This window comes from Tinamus guttatus, unplaced genomic scaffold, assembly GCF_059628265.1.
Source record: "Tinamus guttatus ecotype Peru unplaced genomic scaffold, ASM5962826v1 Tinamus_guttatus_pri_ptg000525l, whole genome shotgun sequence".
In the NCBI taxonomy this organism is placed as follows: Eukaryota; Metazoa; Chordata; class Aves; order Tinamiformes; family Tinamidae; genus Tinamus; species Tinamus guttatus.
In genome coordinates, this window is record NW_028289059.1 from 115,036 (window position 1) to 132,949 (window position 17,914).

The 17,914-nt window shown below is 38.5% G+C and overlaps 1 protein-coding gene across 1 annotated transcript in view; it reads right to left on the reverse strand.

Moving 5' to 3' along the window:
- Window positions 1-17,914, reverse strand: part of LOC148592772 (receptor-type tyrosine-protein phosphatase kappa-like) — a gene marked incomplete at its 3' end in the record, with an annotated part of 189,550 nt that overhangs the window by 105,679 nt on the left and 65,957 nt on the right. Inside the window, exon 2 of the mRNA XM_088533859.1 lies at window positions 4,088-4,210. Coding sequence (XP_088389985.1) covers window positions 4,088-4,210 — 123 coding nt within the window. The remainder of the gene's footprint in view (window positions 1-4,087; window positions 4,211-17,914) is intronic.

A 17,914-nucleotide genomic window follows, 5' to 3' on the forward strand; every position in this document is an offset into this window, starting at 1 on the left:
CCAAGAACCACAGAAATGCAACTACTGTGAAAGCATGGTCTTACGTCACCCATTACTAGGCTTCCTCCCGTTTGCGTTGCCTTTCCTAGCACATGTTCTCGGCTCAAAACCAACTGTGCAGTTCTGAGCTAGGGAATCCAGAAATGCAGCCTAAACTAGAAGCTGCAGTTTTAGTGCTCAGGACTGTTAGGTTGATTATTGGCTTATTCCCAACCCCCCCCTATTAACAGCAGTGAATTTACTTTTATTCTTTAACATTTGGTAATGGGCAAAAACATAAGTAACTTCTTCAAAGTCAAAATTAATTTCAGTATTCTTCACTATCAAAAATAAATTCTGCATTTGTGAAACGTAGTCTAACATTAAGTCACATCTTTAGAGATTCAATCTGTATTCTCCTTTACACATGTTAGACATCAGTACAAGGCGGGACTTCATCACTACTGTTAATTTATTTTCATTGGATTGTTTTAAGACTAATTCAAAAAAATAAAAATACATAAAAAAAAATAGCACATAGCATGTCCTCAGCCCAGGCACATCCCCCTTTTGAAAGATTAAGAACAAGATGTCTATCTCAGCATGTCTCTGTTGGCCACTACAATTTAGACATTCTTCAAATTGCATTTGAATCCAGGAGGGCAATAGCCCTTACATTAAAAAACTCCTTCATTAAGTGGCTCCCCATCGTGCAGCCCATTACAGGCTCTCATGCCCTGACCTTGCATAGCCTCAGAGTAATGCTGCTTTTAAAGGGAAAACTGAACAGGGTAAATAAACTATATTCTTTATCTAAGAGTAAAAGTAACTGTAAAAATACTACTAATATGGACAAAGTCACCCCTTCAAATATTCCCAGTCATACTAATTGAGAGCAATACTATTCATTTAGAGTCTTGTACAAAACAATGAAAAGTCCCCTAAAACAACAGTGGAAAAAATCCATGACCAAAACTGGTTTTCATCTTAACAACATTCTGCATTGTGTAATGTGAATCAGTTATACACCTGACAACATATGCATGCTCTAAAGGGTTTGCTTCAACATACAGAAGATGCCTCTTTTCACACATATAAAAATATCAGGTAAATACTTGGAATTCATTTTTGTTACCATGCCTACAAAAATAGAACACTCGGTCATCAAGCCTGCCCCACACAAAATGCAAATTCAGAGCTTCTACATAAGGAACAACTAAATAAATTTGGAACATTCAGATTAGAACAAGTGATGATAGGAGAAGGGGGCATATTGCGTTATAAAGTATAAAAACAAAAAAGCAAAAGTGAACAGCATACAAAAGGCAAGTAGTAATCAACTTCGCTCACTTCCCATTATGGTTTATGAGCCCAGTATGTATCCAACAGAAATAGCATATGCAGGTTCAAAGCAAGTATGAAGAGCTGCTTCTTTACATGATTTGCAGCAAACACTTGCAGTCTTTGCTACAGGGCAAGGCAGATACTAGAAGTCTTCAAGGAATCTGCATGCAGCAAGACAAAAGCAATATAGGCAAGATATGAATTCACTGAGAATGTCAAAAGCACAGACCATTTCTGGTAGAGGAAATTCCTAAATATCAAATAACCAGAAACTGGAAAAGTATTCCAGGGAATTATTATCAATCATTCAGCCTACTTTTATATTCTTCCTTATGCAACTGGTAATGGTCAGTCTTAGAAACAGTGGACCCACAGCTTTATCTAGCACAGTCACTTTTATATCATCTTGTAAACTGAAAGTTGGACATCAAGTATTTTTCAAGGTTTTAATGAGTAATCCAAAGGCTTATCATGGGAGCTGTAGTTCAAACAATTTACAAGCATCTGCTCTAAGTTTTCCTATTTCTAGATTAATCATCATGCCCTGCATTAATTTTTCCAAGAAAATAAAAAAGGAACAGATAAGGGTCTTTTACCTTTCCTCAAAAACAAACAACAAACAAACAAACAAAAATCTATGCATACCATACAGCTCTCCTCCAGCTCTCTGACTGCACAGGAAAACATGGTTCTTAGGAGATTTCTGACTTGTATTAACAGCTTAAAAAAGCAGATTTTTTCTAAGTGAAAGCAGAAATATTTTAACTATCCATATGCCTTCATTACCACATCTTATTCTACTTTGATAACTTCTTCCTGAATGGCAGATTGCTTCCTAGCCTAATTTCAGAACAGTCAGCTAGACCCTGCAATGCTAGAAAAGTGCAAGGCAAATTTTACTACACATAGTACTTCCTGCTTTAGTTCAAGAGTCCTGCTGCTCCACTTCCTTTGATTCACTAAAGGAATTTGGCGTTCATTTTTGAACACTGGTACATTCCTAGAAATAACTTAAAATTGAGGACTGTGCTATTTCAAACAGAAGAGTTCAAGTATTTAGATACAGCATGGATCTTCAGCATCTGAACACTCTACACTTCTCAACAGCCTCTCATCAGAAAAGACAGATTGCTCACTTGAAGTCTGGATCTCAACAACCTAATACTAAACTTTAAACAGCAATTCAAAAATGTGATATTTCAATTATAATTAATTAATTAATTAAAAAGAGGAGGAAGACTATTTTGTATTTGCTTTGGACTATTTCCTAAACATCAATTTGCTCTGCTGAATTTGATTAAGCAACTATGATTTTACACAAAAATGTTCAAAAAGAATTTCCTCCAGAAGAATGCACATGCTGCACTTGGGAGAGGAAAGCACACCCCAAACAAAGAGCGAGCTCCAGGAAATGGGGCTGCAGCAGAATGGAACAGAAATGAGGTGTCATAGAGTACTGTGTCATTTCATGCTGAAAATTGCCTAAGGATGACAGGTATGTTATTTGGAGATGCAATAAGAAGCTATCTTGCCATTTAGATTCATTCAAAATACAATTCCTCAAATTGCTGTTCCTCTATAAAAGGTGTGCCTGAAGTCTGAGAATACCAAATTTCCAAAAAATGGTGCTTTCACTGTAATTAAAAAACTCACACCATTTTAATAAACATGTAGACTCTGAAAAATGCGACCTGAAAAGTAACCAATTTCTGCCTTCCTTGGGGAGAGCTTATTTTGAATTCTTTAATACAAGACCATCAGCATCACGAAATGCAGCTGCTTCAGGGCTCAAATTTACTCTTCCATATGCAAACTTGAATCATAAAGCAACCTACTAAATAAACCCATTAAATGGAGCTTGGGAAACATGTGGCATGGTAACAGTCACTCATATCGGTGACGCCAAAGTAGGGAAGAACTAGCTAATTAGTAGTCAAAAAATAAAATTATACACACTAACAGCCATTAATAATGCACAACAACCTATAAAAAGCAGGGAAAGAAATGACGAAGAGGTTAGGTTGCTTCTGTGTGGCAACATTTCCTACTACTTCTCCACACATAACGCACTCCACAAACCCTTTTGGATACAAATAAAATAACCATGACCTTTTTTCCTCCTCTGCATGATTAATTACTTAATGTACTATTAATTGGAAAATGTAGTTGAATTTCAAATGCTTTCATTTTCTCAGCACATCATGCTGTCTGGGAAGTACCGATTAAGCTGTTCATCAAAGGTGAGCAGACAAGGTCATGTAGGCTGTACCTCTTCAGTTATTCATTACCTGTCCTAAATAGTAATTAACAATGGTGATATTTCCATAAATCAAACCTTTTCTGATTACCTTCAGATGATGAGATGCTGGGGTGGAGGGGTGACTCAGTATAGGTTTTTTTCTGGATAACCTTTTTTTTCCCCCTCTGTTTTATAAATACCTTGATAATCCAAACACTACATCAGTTGTCATTTAGGATGTAAAATTTCATTATGAGTCAAATAGGAATTCCGCACACAATAAAAAAAAAATAGATTACTACTACTTTTCTCCATTCCCAATCCTGCCACCTTTAAGGGGCAATTTCTCCTAAGAACATTTTGCGGTTACCAAGATTTGCTATTATATTTATTGTTTTCTATTTAATTTTATTATCTCTATTATCAAGCTGCAAATGAAAACCAGAAAGCATGGCTTTGACACCATACACAACAAGGCTTTTTAAAAGAGAAACGCTTTCCTTCAGTGTCTGTGTGGTGTCTCACCTTGAGGCATCTCAGGCGGCAGATAGTGAGGCTCTTGAGCACTGACGTGTACCCAGTCAAAGTCATCATACAGGTCCTGATGGTAATCACAGGGTCCTGGACCATCATCAAATGTACAGCCCCCTAAGAAAGAAACTTGTAATTAGTTGCGAATTCTATATTTATTCAAAAGCAAAGGTCCAAGACTCAAACAAATGAGGTTGCCCCGAGTGCCATGACCAATACGGGGCCCATGCAGCCCATGGCCCCACTCAAAAACTTGCTCACACAAAGCTGAAATCCTCTAGCACCTCATCCGTCCATGTTCTTCTCTAAATCCTCTCTGCTTCATGCAGCTGAGTTCCCTCAACTTTACCTTCTCTCAGAGCACAAAATCACAGCTTGAGTCACTGAGGCCTATGTGAAAGCTGGTCTAAGAAAAGCTACAGATTACCTAGGCCAAGAGGGGAAAAAAAAATACAAACAAATGGGCTAGACTAGAAAACATGTAAATCAACTACCGTGATGCAGGGAAAGCATGAGTAGTTTAAACACCGACTGTAAGAATAAAGACTGCATAGTAGAAGAAAAGCACTCAGATAATACAATTAAAATTACTCAGAAATGAAATAATTACTGCAGAATCAATCTGATGATCTTAGTTTACTAAATCAATCCAGCATAACAGAACGCGAATTAAAGGGTCTTTTTCAGATTCACATAAACAACAGATATAAAAATCTCTCAACAAAAGTTGTGAGAAATGACAGGGACAAAGAGAAAGGTTAAAGAGTTAAACAAAACAAAACAAAAGAAATCCTTTGTAACACAGTAATATCTAGTGTGCCTCATTCAGTAAATGAATTACATTTTTCACTCAAGGTACAAAAAGTAGTGTGGGAAAAAGGGAGAAGAAAATAGGATGATCAGAGGAAGAGATGACGAGATCAATACAGAAGAAACAAAGGAACGGGGAGAGTCTGGTGGAATAAATAGTGTAGTGTAAACACAAGAAAATAAAGATGCCTTGTGTACAACTTATCTCCACTCATGGTAAACTGTCCTTGGGTTTGCTCCTTCTATTCAGAAACAGAAGGCCAGACTAATAGCGAAAGAGAAAACACGGTGTGTTATCTTTATTTAGACCGTATCTTGTAATCCAGAAAAGAAGTCAGGGGAGAACTCAAGAATTAGATTATCAGTAGCTCTCGGAAATAGAGGGGGAGCTTGCACCCTCTTCTCCTCTGTTCTCGGTAGTTTGGGCCCATCAATCCAATGGACTACTGCCACTGCCACAACCAAGTTTCCTCCAGTTAAGAAGGCAGACAGACAGACAGCTTTTCAGAAGAACAAGAGTATTTGCTTCAACTTCTTTGCCCGTCTGATTTTGTTAAATACAGAATATGGGACAAGTATTTAAAAAAAAAAAAAAAACACACAACCAAAGAAAACATCCTTATTATAGTAAATTCAAGTTTAACTATAAAATGAGTCACTTCCATTGCAGCAACAAAGACTACTCTCATGTGCCTGAGAGGGTCTCACCAGCCCACGCTTCTCACCAGCCCACACTATACCTGAGGGAGATGTGTGGTGGAGGTGGGAAAGGCAGAGGGTAATGACAAAGAAAAGCTACAGTCTGTGCTCAGAGAATAAGGACTGGATACGTATTTCAAATATCAAGTTATTTTCGAATTATTCAAAAAGTTAAAACTATTTCTAAAATTTGGATATCAAAAAATGAATTATTTGGAAAAAAAATCAAATAAAATATTTTTACTTGGCCAAAATGAGTAGGCAAATTTTACCTAAGGTGCAGATTGTCCACAAAATTAAAATATTCAGATTTGGCAAGGGACAGGTTTTTTTTACTAAAAAATTTCAGCAGAAAATTTAGACTCTGTTCCAAATTGAGATTATATGCCATATTCAGAAAGAGATAATTTAAATCTAACGGTTCTGAGAACGTCATTTTGAATAAACGAAAAAACAGCCTAAGTTTTGCTAATTCTGCTTCTCCAAAACTATTGCCCGACATTCATTCTAGGATACTGCTAGGACTAAGAATTAACTAGTGCTTTTAGCTGATAAGGACAACACTAAGAGAAGGGTGTTGGGGGGGGGGGGGGGGCGGGGGGGGTGGTGAAGAAACCCTCTAAACCTTCCAGGTAGCTTCTTGTATCAAAAAAACAAAAGCAAAAAAATCTTAGAACTTCACTTGTGGCTCCATTTCCACTTCAGTAAAACCCTCTCATACATTACTCTGTGACAGCCGAGGCACAACAACAAAACCATTGAACCCACATCTCATGGTCTGTACCAGGTTGATTGCTACAGCACTGCCACTGCCAAAGATCACAGAGCACAAAAGGAGAAATCTTTGTGCACTGGAGATTCGTTTATACCTTTAAAGGTTCCAACGCGGACGCCCTATTACCACCTAGAGACTTTTCTAATTAACATCCATCATGATAAAGCCAGAAAGGCTTCGAACATAAATCTTGTTCTTTGATTTAACTTGCAGGACACTGCTATGATTATTCTCGAGCAAAAATGTACATTTCCTTAGACATTTAATTGATAAATGAATTGTAGTTTCCCTTAAAGGGAAGCTATCACTGTCTGCTGTCACTGCACCAAAATGACATATGGCTTTGAAACACATGCCTGCAGGGCACCCATTACCCTTTTTAATGGTTTAAGTGCCCTCTGTATATAAATTTAAACTACCAATGGATCTTGTAGACTCATTTGGAAGATGAATGTTCTTAACTGCTCATCTTTGTGCCCACTATTAATTTTAGTTATCACGGTTCTGATTAGTAATAACAACAAGCCTGTTAATCCACCGTACATTCTGGGTAGCGCATCCCCACCACATCAACAAACCAAGCAAGGGCCACGTATTGCATACATGTAAACCACGTTTGAGGTGGACCTGCTGCAAAATCCACCGCATATGAGAACTGCTTAAACCAACGTGCTTTACCTCACCTCCCCTTCTTGGCAACAAGCACAGGACATTGCAAGATAAGTTAAGAAAAAGCCGCTGCTGCAGTTTTTTATCCAGTGGAATACCATGAGACAGACTAAGCATTTGTAGATCTTTTGCAGATTTCCTATGACCTGAACAAATTGAACAATTGAACAAATTGCTATCTCCCCTTCTCTGTTTTAACAGGCAACTGCCTGCAGGCTATTTCAGTAATGCAGGGTACTAAGCAATAAGCCTCACATAGAGGAACACACAAGGACAGGAAATGACAGTGCTGGAAACCTTCAGTAATGGTATATTTTTCCCAATTCTTTACTCAAAACTATATACATATAGACACTATATACACTGTACTATATTACATTTATAGATTACCATATACATTGTATATACATTAATCTTTATCCACTCAAATATAAAACTAAAATTGATAAAAAATACACAGCAGGAAAGGACTAAGTATATGTATAAGTACCTGAGGGGTGAATGTAGGGAGTGTAGGAATATAGGGAGGATGGGGCCAAACTCTTCTCAGTGGTGGCCAGTGACAGGACAGGGACTCATGGGTACAAGTTGAAACACAGGAAGTTCCACCTCCATGTGAGGAAGAACTTCTTTCCTGTGAGGGTGACAGATGCCTGGAAAAGGCTGCCCAGAGAGGCTGTGGACTCTCCTTCTCTGGAGATCTTCAAATCCCGCCTGGATGCCGCGCTGTGCGATCTTCTCTGGGTGTCCCTGCTGGAGCAGGGGGGTTGAACTAGATGATCTTTAGAGGTCCCTTACAACCTCAGCCATTGTGTGATTCTTAGCACCCTACTTCAGATACCTTGAAAATACTTAAAATACACTGTTAGTGTTTTTCGAAGAAAGTGGACTCTCCTGATGAATGCTCAGTATCTACCCATGGGATGCAGCAGCTGAATTTGCCTACTTCATTTTTACTGCCCACCTCTTTGGGGGTAGTTTGCAATTGCAACTTCCCCTCAAAAAAACTCAGACAAAGGTACCCCACCAGCAGCCACCATCCCATCAGCTCCACCCACCACATTCGTATGGCTGATGTTGAGCAACAGCACCAGAAGGAACCAAAGCAAGACCAAGGCCTGGGCTGACCTAGGCCACAGACACCTACGAGGAAGCACCTACAGCTTTGCAAGAGCAAATTAGTTGCTCTATCAAGAGCAAAAGTCTTAGCAACAGCACCAAAGTTAGGGGCCCCATAATCCAGTAAAGCAGAAGGACAAAGGGTACAGGGTATAAATTGAAACACAGGAAGTTCCATCTCCACGTGAGGAAGAATTTCTTTACTGTGAGGATGACAGAGCCTCGGAACAGGCTGCCCAGAGAGGTTGTGGAGTCTCCTTCTCTGGAGATCTTCAAATCCTGCCTGGATGCTGCCCTGTGCCATGTGCGCTAGGTGTCCCTGCTGGAGCAGGGGGTTGGACTAGATGATCTCTAGAGGTCCCTTACAACCTCAACCATTCTGCAATTCTGTGATTTTTTAAATCCAGGTGTTTATTTTGCCAAATGTATTCTGGGTGACTCAAATTTGTTCTGTTTTTGAGGAAGCATTTGGGAAATATTTGTATTGCACAGAAATCCATCAAATCAACAGTTCTAACAACAAGTTTCTAATATCTTTTTCTTTAGCTTCACGAGATCACTGGCTTCATCTTAAAAACCACCTAGGACAATCTCACATCCCTTTCCAACACCCTTCTCAAAGAGATGTGGTAAATCTCTTTTAGCCTCATAAAATTTCCTGAGTACACGCCCATTTTCATCTATAAAAGAGAGAATCTTCAATGTTCATTATAAGAAGGAAGAGATGAATATCCTACACTGAAGTCTAAAGAAAGAAATTAAGGCTCCACTAAATGGCAAGGTCATTAAGATTAATGTAAGTTTAATCTTATAAGTTGATTTTAAGGATTTTAAGATTAATTTAATTTAATACAGATCATATAGTCACGTTTATACATCAGCTATAAAAAGCTATTTAAAGATTCTTGAATATAAAGACAAATTGCTTTTTTTTAAGCCGTTACTGTGGTGGTACTTCAGCAGCAACACTCAGTCTTGACACCACTCTGCAATTTTGATTTCTCCTACATCCTTGCATACCAGGTCAGAAAAGGAAGCTGAACCAGTTTTTCATCAGGTTAAATTATGGATATGCTACAGACTGAAAGACAAACATGCATCAGTAACTCCTATCAATAAATGTGGAAGAACTTTACTGTGGCTTCCTGCTCATCAGTTCAGAAGTAAAAAGACTCCGATTTTGAAGCAGTCATTTTGACCTAACAATGCAAGGGTTCTCACTACAGCCATATGGTTCTAGAAACCTTTATGAAAGTTTTACCAGTTAAAACAGAAGTCAATGACATATCTTTTGTACACAGAAATTTCACACACCTGAAAAAGAAGAATATTTTTATTAGAAGTCTACTAGAATGCTTTACTAGAAATCTATCACCTGCTAGGTGAATGAAGGTACATTCCTGTATACTACCTAAAAAATCTAGAAATCACTTTTCATATTTAATTAGACCTTTTAATTCCTGTGTCCTGGAGTTTTTTAAACAGCTATAGAAATGAAGGACATTTCTAAATTCAGTCAACAGTAAAGGATTTTTTTTCTGACATAAAAGTGGCAGTAGAAGTAAGATCTTTATATTTTATTTTTGAGAGGTATTATTGCATCTGACTACTTCTGATGCTGTGGAAAAAAAAAAAAAAAAAAAAGAAAAATTCCTCTCTCCAATTCCATTCATGCTCCTGAATTTGAGAGAGCTGGCTATGAACCCAGAAATTCATCCAATAAAAATAAGCAGATCATTGAGGTGGGAGAAAATTCCAGTATGGAAAAAACAGTTGTACTAGGGTCACACAACAAACTTTCTCCACCATAACTTTTCCCTTATAAAGGGATCAGTTCTTCATTGCTTCCTGGGGGTTCATATGTCTGAAGGTGTCATACCACGAATGAAATACTCTCTTCTCATTCAGTTCAAATGACTAGTTGGAACAATCTGCTCTTTTTATTCAACAGCATGCTTTTATTTTTCTCCACCACCTGCTGTAAAGGCATAATGACTAGCTCTAAATCTATCAAAGTAGATAGCTCCATAGTAAGAATCCAGTACAAAATTATGTTTATCTGGCATGTCAGATAAAAGTCCCGAGAAATTTTTTCTCCTCACACTGATTGGCGAATTTGAGGCTTGAAGAGAATAAAGGTGGCATATCAGGTCTCTGTCAGACATACATCCAGGAGCAGGGTCTGCTTTTAAAATCACCCACCTACCACATTAATTTACCTGCATCTATCGCAGCATGCCTCATAGCACAGGGTGTCTTTATCTTCCAAAGCCAATGCATTATTTCTTTCCATTATCACTATTTTAAAGCATCTTGATTACAAAGCATTCAGATACTTAATAAAAATATATTATGAATTGCCATTAATGTTACTAGAGAATAAGATATAATGACTTATCTTAAAGTATTTATGTTCAATACCACCTACTAATACTACTGAAATAATCTAAATTAACCTAGGGCATCTAAAAAGGCAGAAGTTCAGAGGTACTATTTTAATTAAAATGTCACCATGAAAACAGCAGTACTTAAGGAAAATTACAGGTTATCCTTCACTAGAGAGAAATCATGCTAGATACTAACAGTATTTTTCTTCTTTGCAAAATTATCCTATTTTACAGTTGTAGAATTCATTACCCAAAACATAATTGATTACAGCTAAGACCAGTAAACAGCAAGTAAACTCAGTTATCAACAGCTTGGTTTTGTTTTTCAAATTTTCTAGCTTGCTTCACGTTATCAGTATGTCTTAAACATCGTCTTAGCCTATAAGATTGAATAAGGAACTCTAGGTCATCACTAAAACAAGCAATAGAAATGGCCAAAAAAGTCATCAACCCCATCTATACATGCTTTTTCATATTAAATCTGTAATCCATACTTAACTTCTGATTAATATAATATAGTGGTTTATTTCATAAAGGAAAGAAGACATAGATTTGAAACCTGGTAAGCACAAATTATGGAGAACAGAGAACTCAGGATGCTTCATTAAGGCATCCTTTTCTGCCATCCTAGGTCAAGATCTCACTATTAATGCTGCCATTTATCCTAACCCCCAGTTTGGGTAGATACTGCAGATTCACAACTAGATGTGGTCTGCCTGACCATGCCCTTTATGAGATTTATTCTCTTAAATCTCTCCTCCACGGTGGGACTAGGAAAAGCTTCTTTGTCTCTAACATCTTTACATTGATGGGTATCAGGACCATATTCTATGCTTTACCAGCAGAGAACAGGATGGAAAAAGGAAAAATCTGGAGAGGACAAGATCAGCCTCTATCAAACTCTCTGTCTTTCAGTCTTGTAAGTTGCACAAAATTTAATCTAAATGGAAGTGTCTTAAATTTCCTCCAATTCTCAAGGGAAAAGGAGGTTTTCCTCTCTTTAGTGGTTATCCCTTTAGGTTTTTTCTTCTTTAGTGGAGAGACAAAAACAGTTAGTTTATGGTTGCTCAGTGACTTTTTCTTCATCCTTGTCTAGCATGGGCAAGACAACAAACAGTAACTAGCCATGCATACGCAGATCACTTTATTTAAGTAAAGTTGTCAAGACACGTTCTGTTTCAATTCAAAAGATATTTCTAAAACTATGAAAGAGCTCAATAGAAATCATTATTTCAGGGAATAATGAAAAAGCATTAACATCTGCAAAATACTAAAGCCATTTGATATTTTGGCTCAAAGACTACAAATTTTAGCATTCCTTCTGTGCACTGAGTGACTTCTGACCAGTTGCACTGGTGATAAGAAGTCTCATTTGAATAAAAATAAGTGGGGAAAAAATCATGTACTTTATGTTAATAAACATTCTCATGACTATACCTATAGCCATTAAAATGCCAGCAAGCAAATCTTATGACTTCAAGGAAGACACAACTGAGAAGTCCAAAATGAAATTAATGACTTTGATTATATATGGATAAGTGGTCTTACGTTGCTACTTCCGAGAAGATAAAAAAAAAAAAAAAAAAACACTTTCTTCAAGGTCCTATCAGTGCTTATTTCTAGAAAATCTTATGTAGATATCGCAGTCTCCAGCATCGCTCCTAAATCTTCTCACAATACACTGTTAAAAGTTAATGGATAAGAACGTGACTAAACTCAGTTGGAGGGCTGAATGACAGCACCTCCTGTCATCCCTTACATTAAAATCACTAAATTCTCTGCAGATTCAGAGCCCGGGGTTACTGTGTATTCCGCTCTCCAAGACAAAAGCTGAAACAAGGACTTGGGAGACAAAAAGACTTTACAGGTAAACCTTTAGCTGTACTATTCATGTCAGCTATTCAACAGGAAAAGCAAGCCTAACTGCACTAGCCACTCCATTAAAACTTGGTCAGAGTAACCTTAAAATAAGATGACAGGGAAAAATACATTCTTTAAAAATTGTTCTAAAAATACCCTGTATCAAGAGTTGATGGTGCAAAAAAAAAAAAAAAAAAATCTTTCTCAGCAGACGAAAAAGGGTTTCCAGCTGGACAGTAAGAGCAGCCTCTCAAACACAGGAATGTGTCTTATCTGAAGAAAGCAGAAACTATCCTAAGTCATCTGCAATATCGCTGCAGAAGCAAAACAAACCAATGAGCGAAAGGGGCAGAGTGTGCAAGTTGCACAGGTGACAGAAAAAACTCACACAACACAACAGCAAAGACCTCACGCTGGCTTACAAGAAAGCAGAGGATTTCACAGAAGGAGGCGCGTACTAGCAAAGGAAGATCACTACCCGTGAAGGAGGGCTGGACAGATACACAACACATGACAAAGTTGCACAGATAGATGCTTACGGCCCTTTTACTGGCCTTTCTCAGTGAAGAGGTAAAACAGGACTTTTGGAGATATGACCAGACAAAGCAGGGGACGCGGGTAGAGAATAAGAAGTGTTAAAAAAATAGCAATACCTGAAAAATATAAGAGTTTTGTTATTATTACTAAAAACAGAAAAATTCTGTTTTGATAAGATTAAGTATAAAATCATAAATAGTCATGCAAAAGGAGAGAGAAAACTGAGCGCAAAAAAATGGAAGAACTCTGATATGGAAAACAATATCAGCTGTTACAGAAGGTCATCTCTGAAGCTGCAGAAGAAGGCAGGCTCCAGAAGGAGGAGAGATGATTGAAGAGTTCAGCCATGGAATAAATCCAGAGTTATAGGATGAGGATGACAAGGACCTCTCAGAAGAAATCTTTTGAGAAATGACATCAAGGTACATGAAGAATTATGCAAGAAGTGAATCATAAAACTCGGGCAAATGAATGACAGAGAAGGTAATATCTAATACTGAGATCAAAAGATTTTCTTCACACACACACAATCACTGCTAAACTAAAAGTCAAATCTTTCTGCATCAGAAATACACAGCACCTTTGCAGTTAATGTTCTAATTAAATTGAGAAACATCCTCAATGGAGCAGCTTTGTGAATAGATACGCCTAAAGGTTAGATAAAACCTACTCTAGAGTGTGAAAGGAAGTAGTAGCATTTTGGAGCCGATAATTTGTCCATATCGTGATGCCATAATGCCCAAAGCACAATAAAGCGTGCAGGAAAACATGAGCTCTGCACTCTTTCAGCCCATAAATAAAAGGTGTCGCTTTATGTTATATCTTTCACTGAAGTCATAAAGACTATGGCCGAAAACTGTCTTGGAAGGCACCAATAGGCTACCAGTAACAGGGTACGAGTGCCCATGCCAAATTTACCTTTCAGTCATAAGATTTTAAGCCTAAAATACATTTTCTTTTCATGAAAGCATCTGTTCAGTGCTAAATAGTAATCAAAAAGACAATCCAAAATTTAGGAATTATACAGAAGGAAAGGAGTAAGATTAATAACATTTATTTGCAGTAATACAAACCTGTGGAGAGAACACACATCAACCACATTTTTCTGTGTAAAAACATGGGCTACAAATTAACTTGTTGGGGTTGAAGACCAAATATTGCAGTTTTAAGCTGTGGGACTCTCTGCTTGAACTACTTGAAGACAAGAGAAAGCCTCAAGGAGAGGCTGGTATAATCTGAGAGTTACTAAATACAGATAGAGCATCTTTGATTCAGAAAAATAACATGACATATTGGATTTGAGACAGTATTTTGGGAAAGCATATCTTCAGATTTGCCCTGTTCTTACCCCTTTTCTTTATTTTTATTATTATTATTATTTTATTATTTTTTAAGTCACTGGCATGTGGAGAACAGATACTGGACTAAATCAATTTTTTGGTCCAACGCTTGCTATTGTATATTACCCTTCTTCCATAAAATAAAGGCATAACAATTTGATTTTATTATGAGGATTAATTATCTCAGAAGGAAAATGCGACAACTAATTCAGGAGAGAGGGAGAGAAGAATATTATATTGAATAGAAGAGAATGAGATGTATGTCCTGAATATACACTGTTCTAATAGCTAAATACCTTAAAATTTCTGCTAGTGACTCTCTATCACACTCTCTTGTCACGTGCAATCCTTGACAGCCATCAGTCAGAGTATTGCCCAGGGCAGGGGAGTACATGAATGGGAGGCTAGGGTTCTGGGAATGAATTAGTGATATTGATGTAGTCCTGCCTCCATAAAACAAAGCTAAAAGGTACACACGCCTTTTGCTCAGTAATTATCAACCATGTAGGTATATGCATCATCCCTTAGTGACTTTCTTTTTCACTGATAACTCAGTAACTGAGGCTGCAATCATAACACCAGCTAGGCTGTGAAAAGGACACTGTATTTTAAGTCTTCCATATGATTCATTCTTAAGGAAACAAAAGAACCTTCTGCACGCTCCATTCCTACCTAAAAAGCGTCAGAAATGGCTCTTCACTTTTCAAACTAGACAAAGCATTCACACATCCAACCAGAATTTGTGCAAATATTATAAACCTATGTATTTAAAATATCTTTTCAGTCATCTTTTGCCATCCAGAGTATTCATAAGAAAAGGTGTATGAAAGTCTTTACTTTTTGGCATGCCTGTACTGAAAAAGAGGCAACTTGTTAGGAAAAGGAAGGAGGTGAGGTTGCTGGATAAACTTCCAAAAGCATCTGAACACGAAGAAGGAATTAGAAGTCGTATTACTTCTCAACAGACAATGAAGACCCCTTGGAGGGAGGAAAAAAAAAAATGTCTGCAGAGAGAATAAATGTATATTATTTCAGTGGACAATAAGTTCCATATTTTTCAGCACTATAGCTTAAAGATCTAAAAATTGCCTAAAAATTAAATACTATAGCTTTAAAAAAAAAAAAAAAAGCTCTATTATCGAGCTATCATTTTAAGGTTAAAATACAGAACAAAATGCAGACCAATACAAAAATACAAACAGAAGAAAAGACTTCATAAGAAACAGCAATACAGTCAGAAGAAAATGTTTCAGAAGAAGTACAGAAAAAGAAAAGCATTAAAATGTTTAATGCAATATAAAAATCAATATTTAATAACCAACATATCATATGGATGCAATGAATAAAGAAACAAGTATAATAAAATTTTGCTGGCTTTAAATTGAACACTTCACTACCAGAGGTTTATACATAATTTGTAATAAAACAATAGCCTCCAGATGGGACCAGAATCACAGAATCATAGAATCGTTAAGGTTGGAAGGGACCTCTAGAGGTCAGCTAGTCCAATCCCCTGCACACGCAGGGTCACCTAGAGCACGTGGCACAGGACGGCGTCCAAGCGGGTTTTGAAGATCTCCAGGGAGGAAGACTCCACTACCTCTCTTGGCAACCTGTTCCAGTGCTCTGCCACCCTCACTGTCAAGAAATTCTTTCTTAAATTCCTGTGGAACTTTTGGTGCTTCAGTTTTTGGCTTTTCCTCTTGTCGTAGTGCTGGCCACCACTAAAAAGAGAGCGGCCCCATCCTCCTCACTCCCTCCCTTGAGGCATTTATACACACTGATCAGATCCCCTCTCAGCCTTCTCTTCTCCAGGCTGAACAGGCCCAGCTCCCTCAGCCTCTCCTCACAGGGCAGATGTTCCAGGTCCCTGATCATCCTTGCGGCCCTGCACTGGACTCTCTCCAGCAGCTCCACATCCCTCTTGTACTGTGGAGCCCAGAACTGGACACAATACTCCAGATGTGGCCTCACCAGGGCTGAGTAGAGGGGCAGGATCACCTCCCTCGACCTGCTGGAGACGCTCTTCTTAATGCACCCAAGGATCCCATTGGCCTTCTTGGTCACGAGGGCATACTGCTGCCTCATGGTCAACTTATCATCCACCATGACACCCAGGTCTTTCTCCGCAGAGCTGCTCTCCAGGAGGTCAGTCCCCAGCCTGTACTGGTGTCTGGGGTTATTCCTCCCCGGGTGCAGGACCTTGCACTTGGTCTTGTTGAATTGCATGAGGTTTCTCATCGTCCAATTGACCAGTCTTTCTAGGTCCCTCTGGGGGGCACCACAGCCCTCTGGGATATCAGCTACTCCTCCCAGTTTGGTATCATCAGCAAACTTGCTGAGGGGGCACTCTGTGCCCTCATCCAGGTCACTGATGAATAAATTGAACAGGACTGGGCCAAGGATTGACCGCTGGGGGACACTGGCCTCCAACTAGACTCTGTGCCACTGATCACAAACCTTCGAGCTCTGCCATCCAGACAATTCTCAATCCTCTTCACCGTCCACTCATCTAACCCACACTTCCGGAGCTTGTGCAAGAGGATGCTGTGAGAGCTGGTGACTTCGTGGGGTGATTCCGTGGGGAAGCATGGGGTTCCCCCTCCTGTCTTTTGTCATATCACAGCCCATCCCATACACTTATAGGATGGTGCAGTGGGAAGTTTTATTCATACAACCCCCATCAGCAGATCAACCACACTTTCATGAGGAATAAGCGGTAGAGATGGTTGAAAATTGCTGTTTTAATTTGAAGCACAAATTCTCCTCACCCACTGGCACTAAAAGATTGTGTCTTCTTCTGATTTTCATCCTGTAATTCTGAATGTCTGTGGACCCTCAAAAGGGACAAAGATAGACAGAAGATTGTCTCAACTACAGCTCATCTTTGGGTACCTTCAACAATAAAAAGACACATTTGCAAAGATTACTCCATAGAACTCATTTCAACCAATGCCTGTTCCAAAATGCTCTCCATCCACCTAAACTACCTTTCAACCGGTCCTTCTGACATCATCATGAGCAGCCCAACGTAGTTACGACAATCCTTTTACTCTGCCAGTCTTGATCTCAGGCCAACACCTCCTTTCTCAGCACTGCAGACACCACCATCCATCATTCACATCTACATATAGGCCTCTTTCTGAGCCCATCTCTCCAGGTATATCTGTTTTTTTTTTTTTTTTTTTTTTTTTTGAAAAGTAATAAACATCTCTGAAATACACTTTTTCTGCAGCTCTCTTCCAGATTTCATCTCTGCTTAACCCAATCACTTCAGCATCCCCTCTAGGCCCTTGACAAATGTGTCTCTCCCACACTTATCTATTCGTAGTACTATTAAAAAGACTCCTTTTACAGCCCATGACTTTGGCTGCATTCCACTTTCACTTCCTCTCTCCATTTTAACATAAGTAACATATTTTTGCAACCATTCACTGTTTATGCCCACTTACAGAAAGCCAGCCAATTCAACTCAACAAAACTAGCAGCAACAACTGTAAGAGAGCTATTCATTTCTGTTGTCCTTGGATTTATTTTGCTCAGTTTTAGTCAGTAAAAGCAACCAGGCATAGGCATGAGACTGAAGGGTCAAACAAATGCCAGGTAATGGGGCATCAGAACTTTG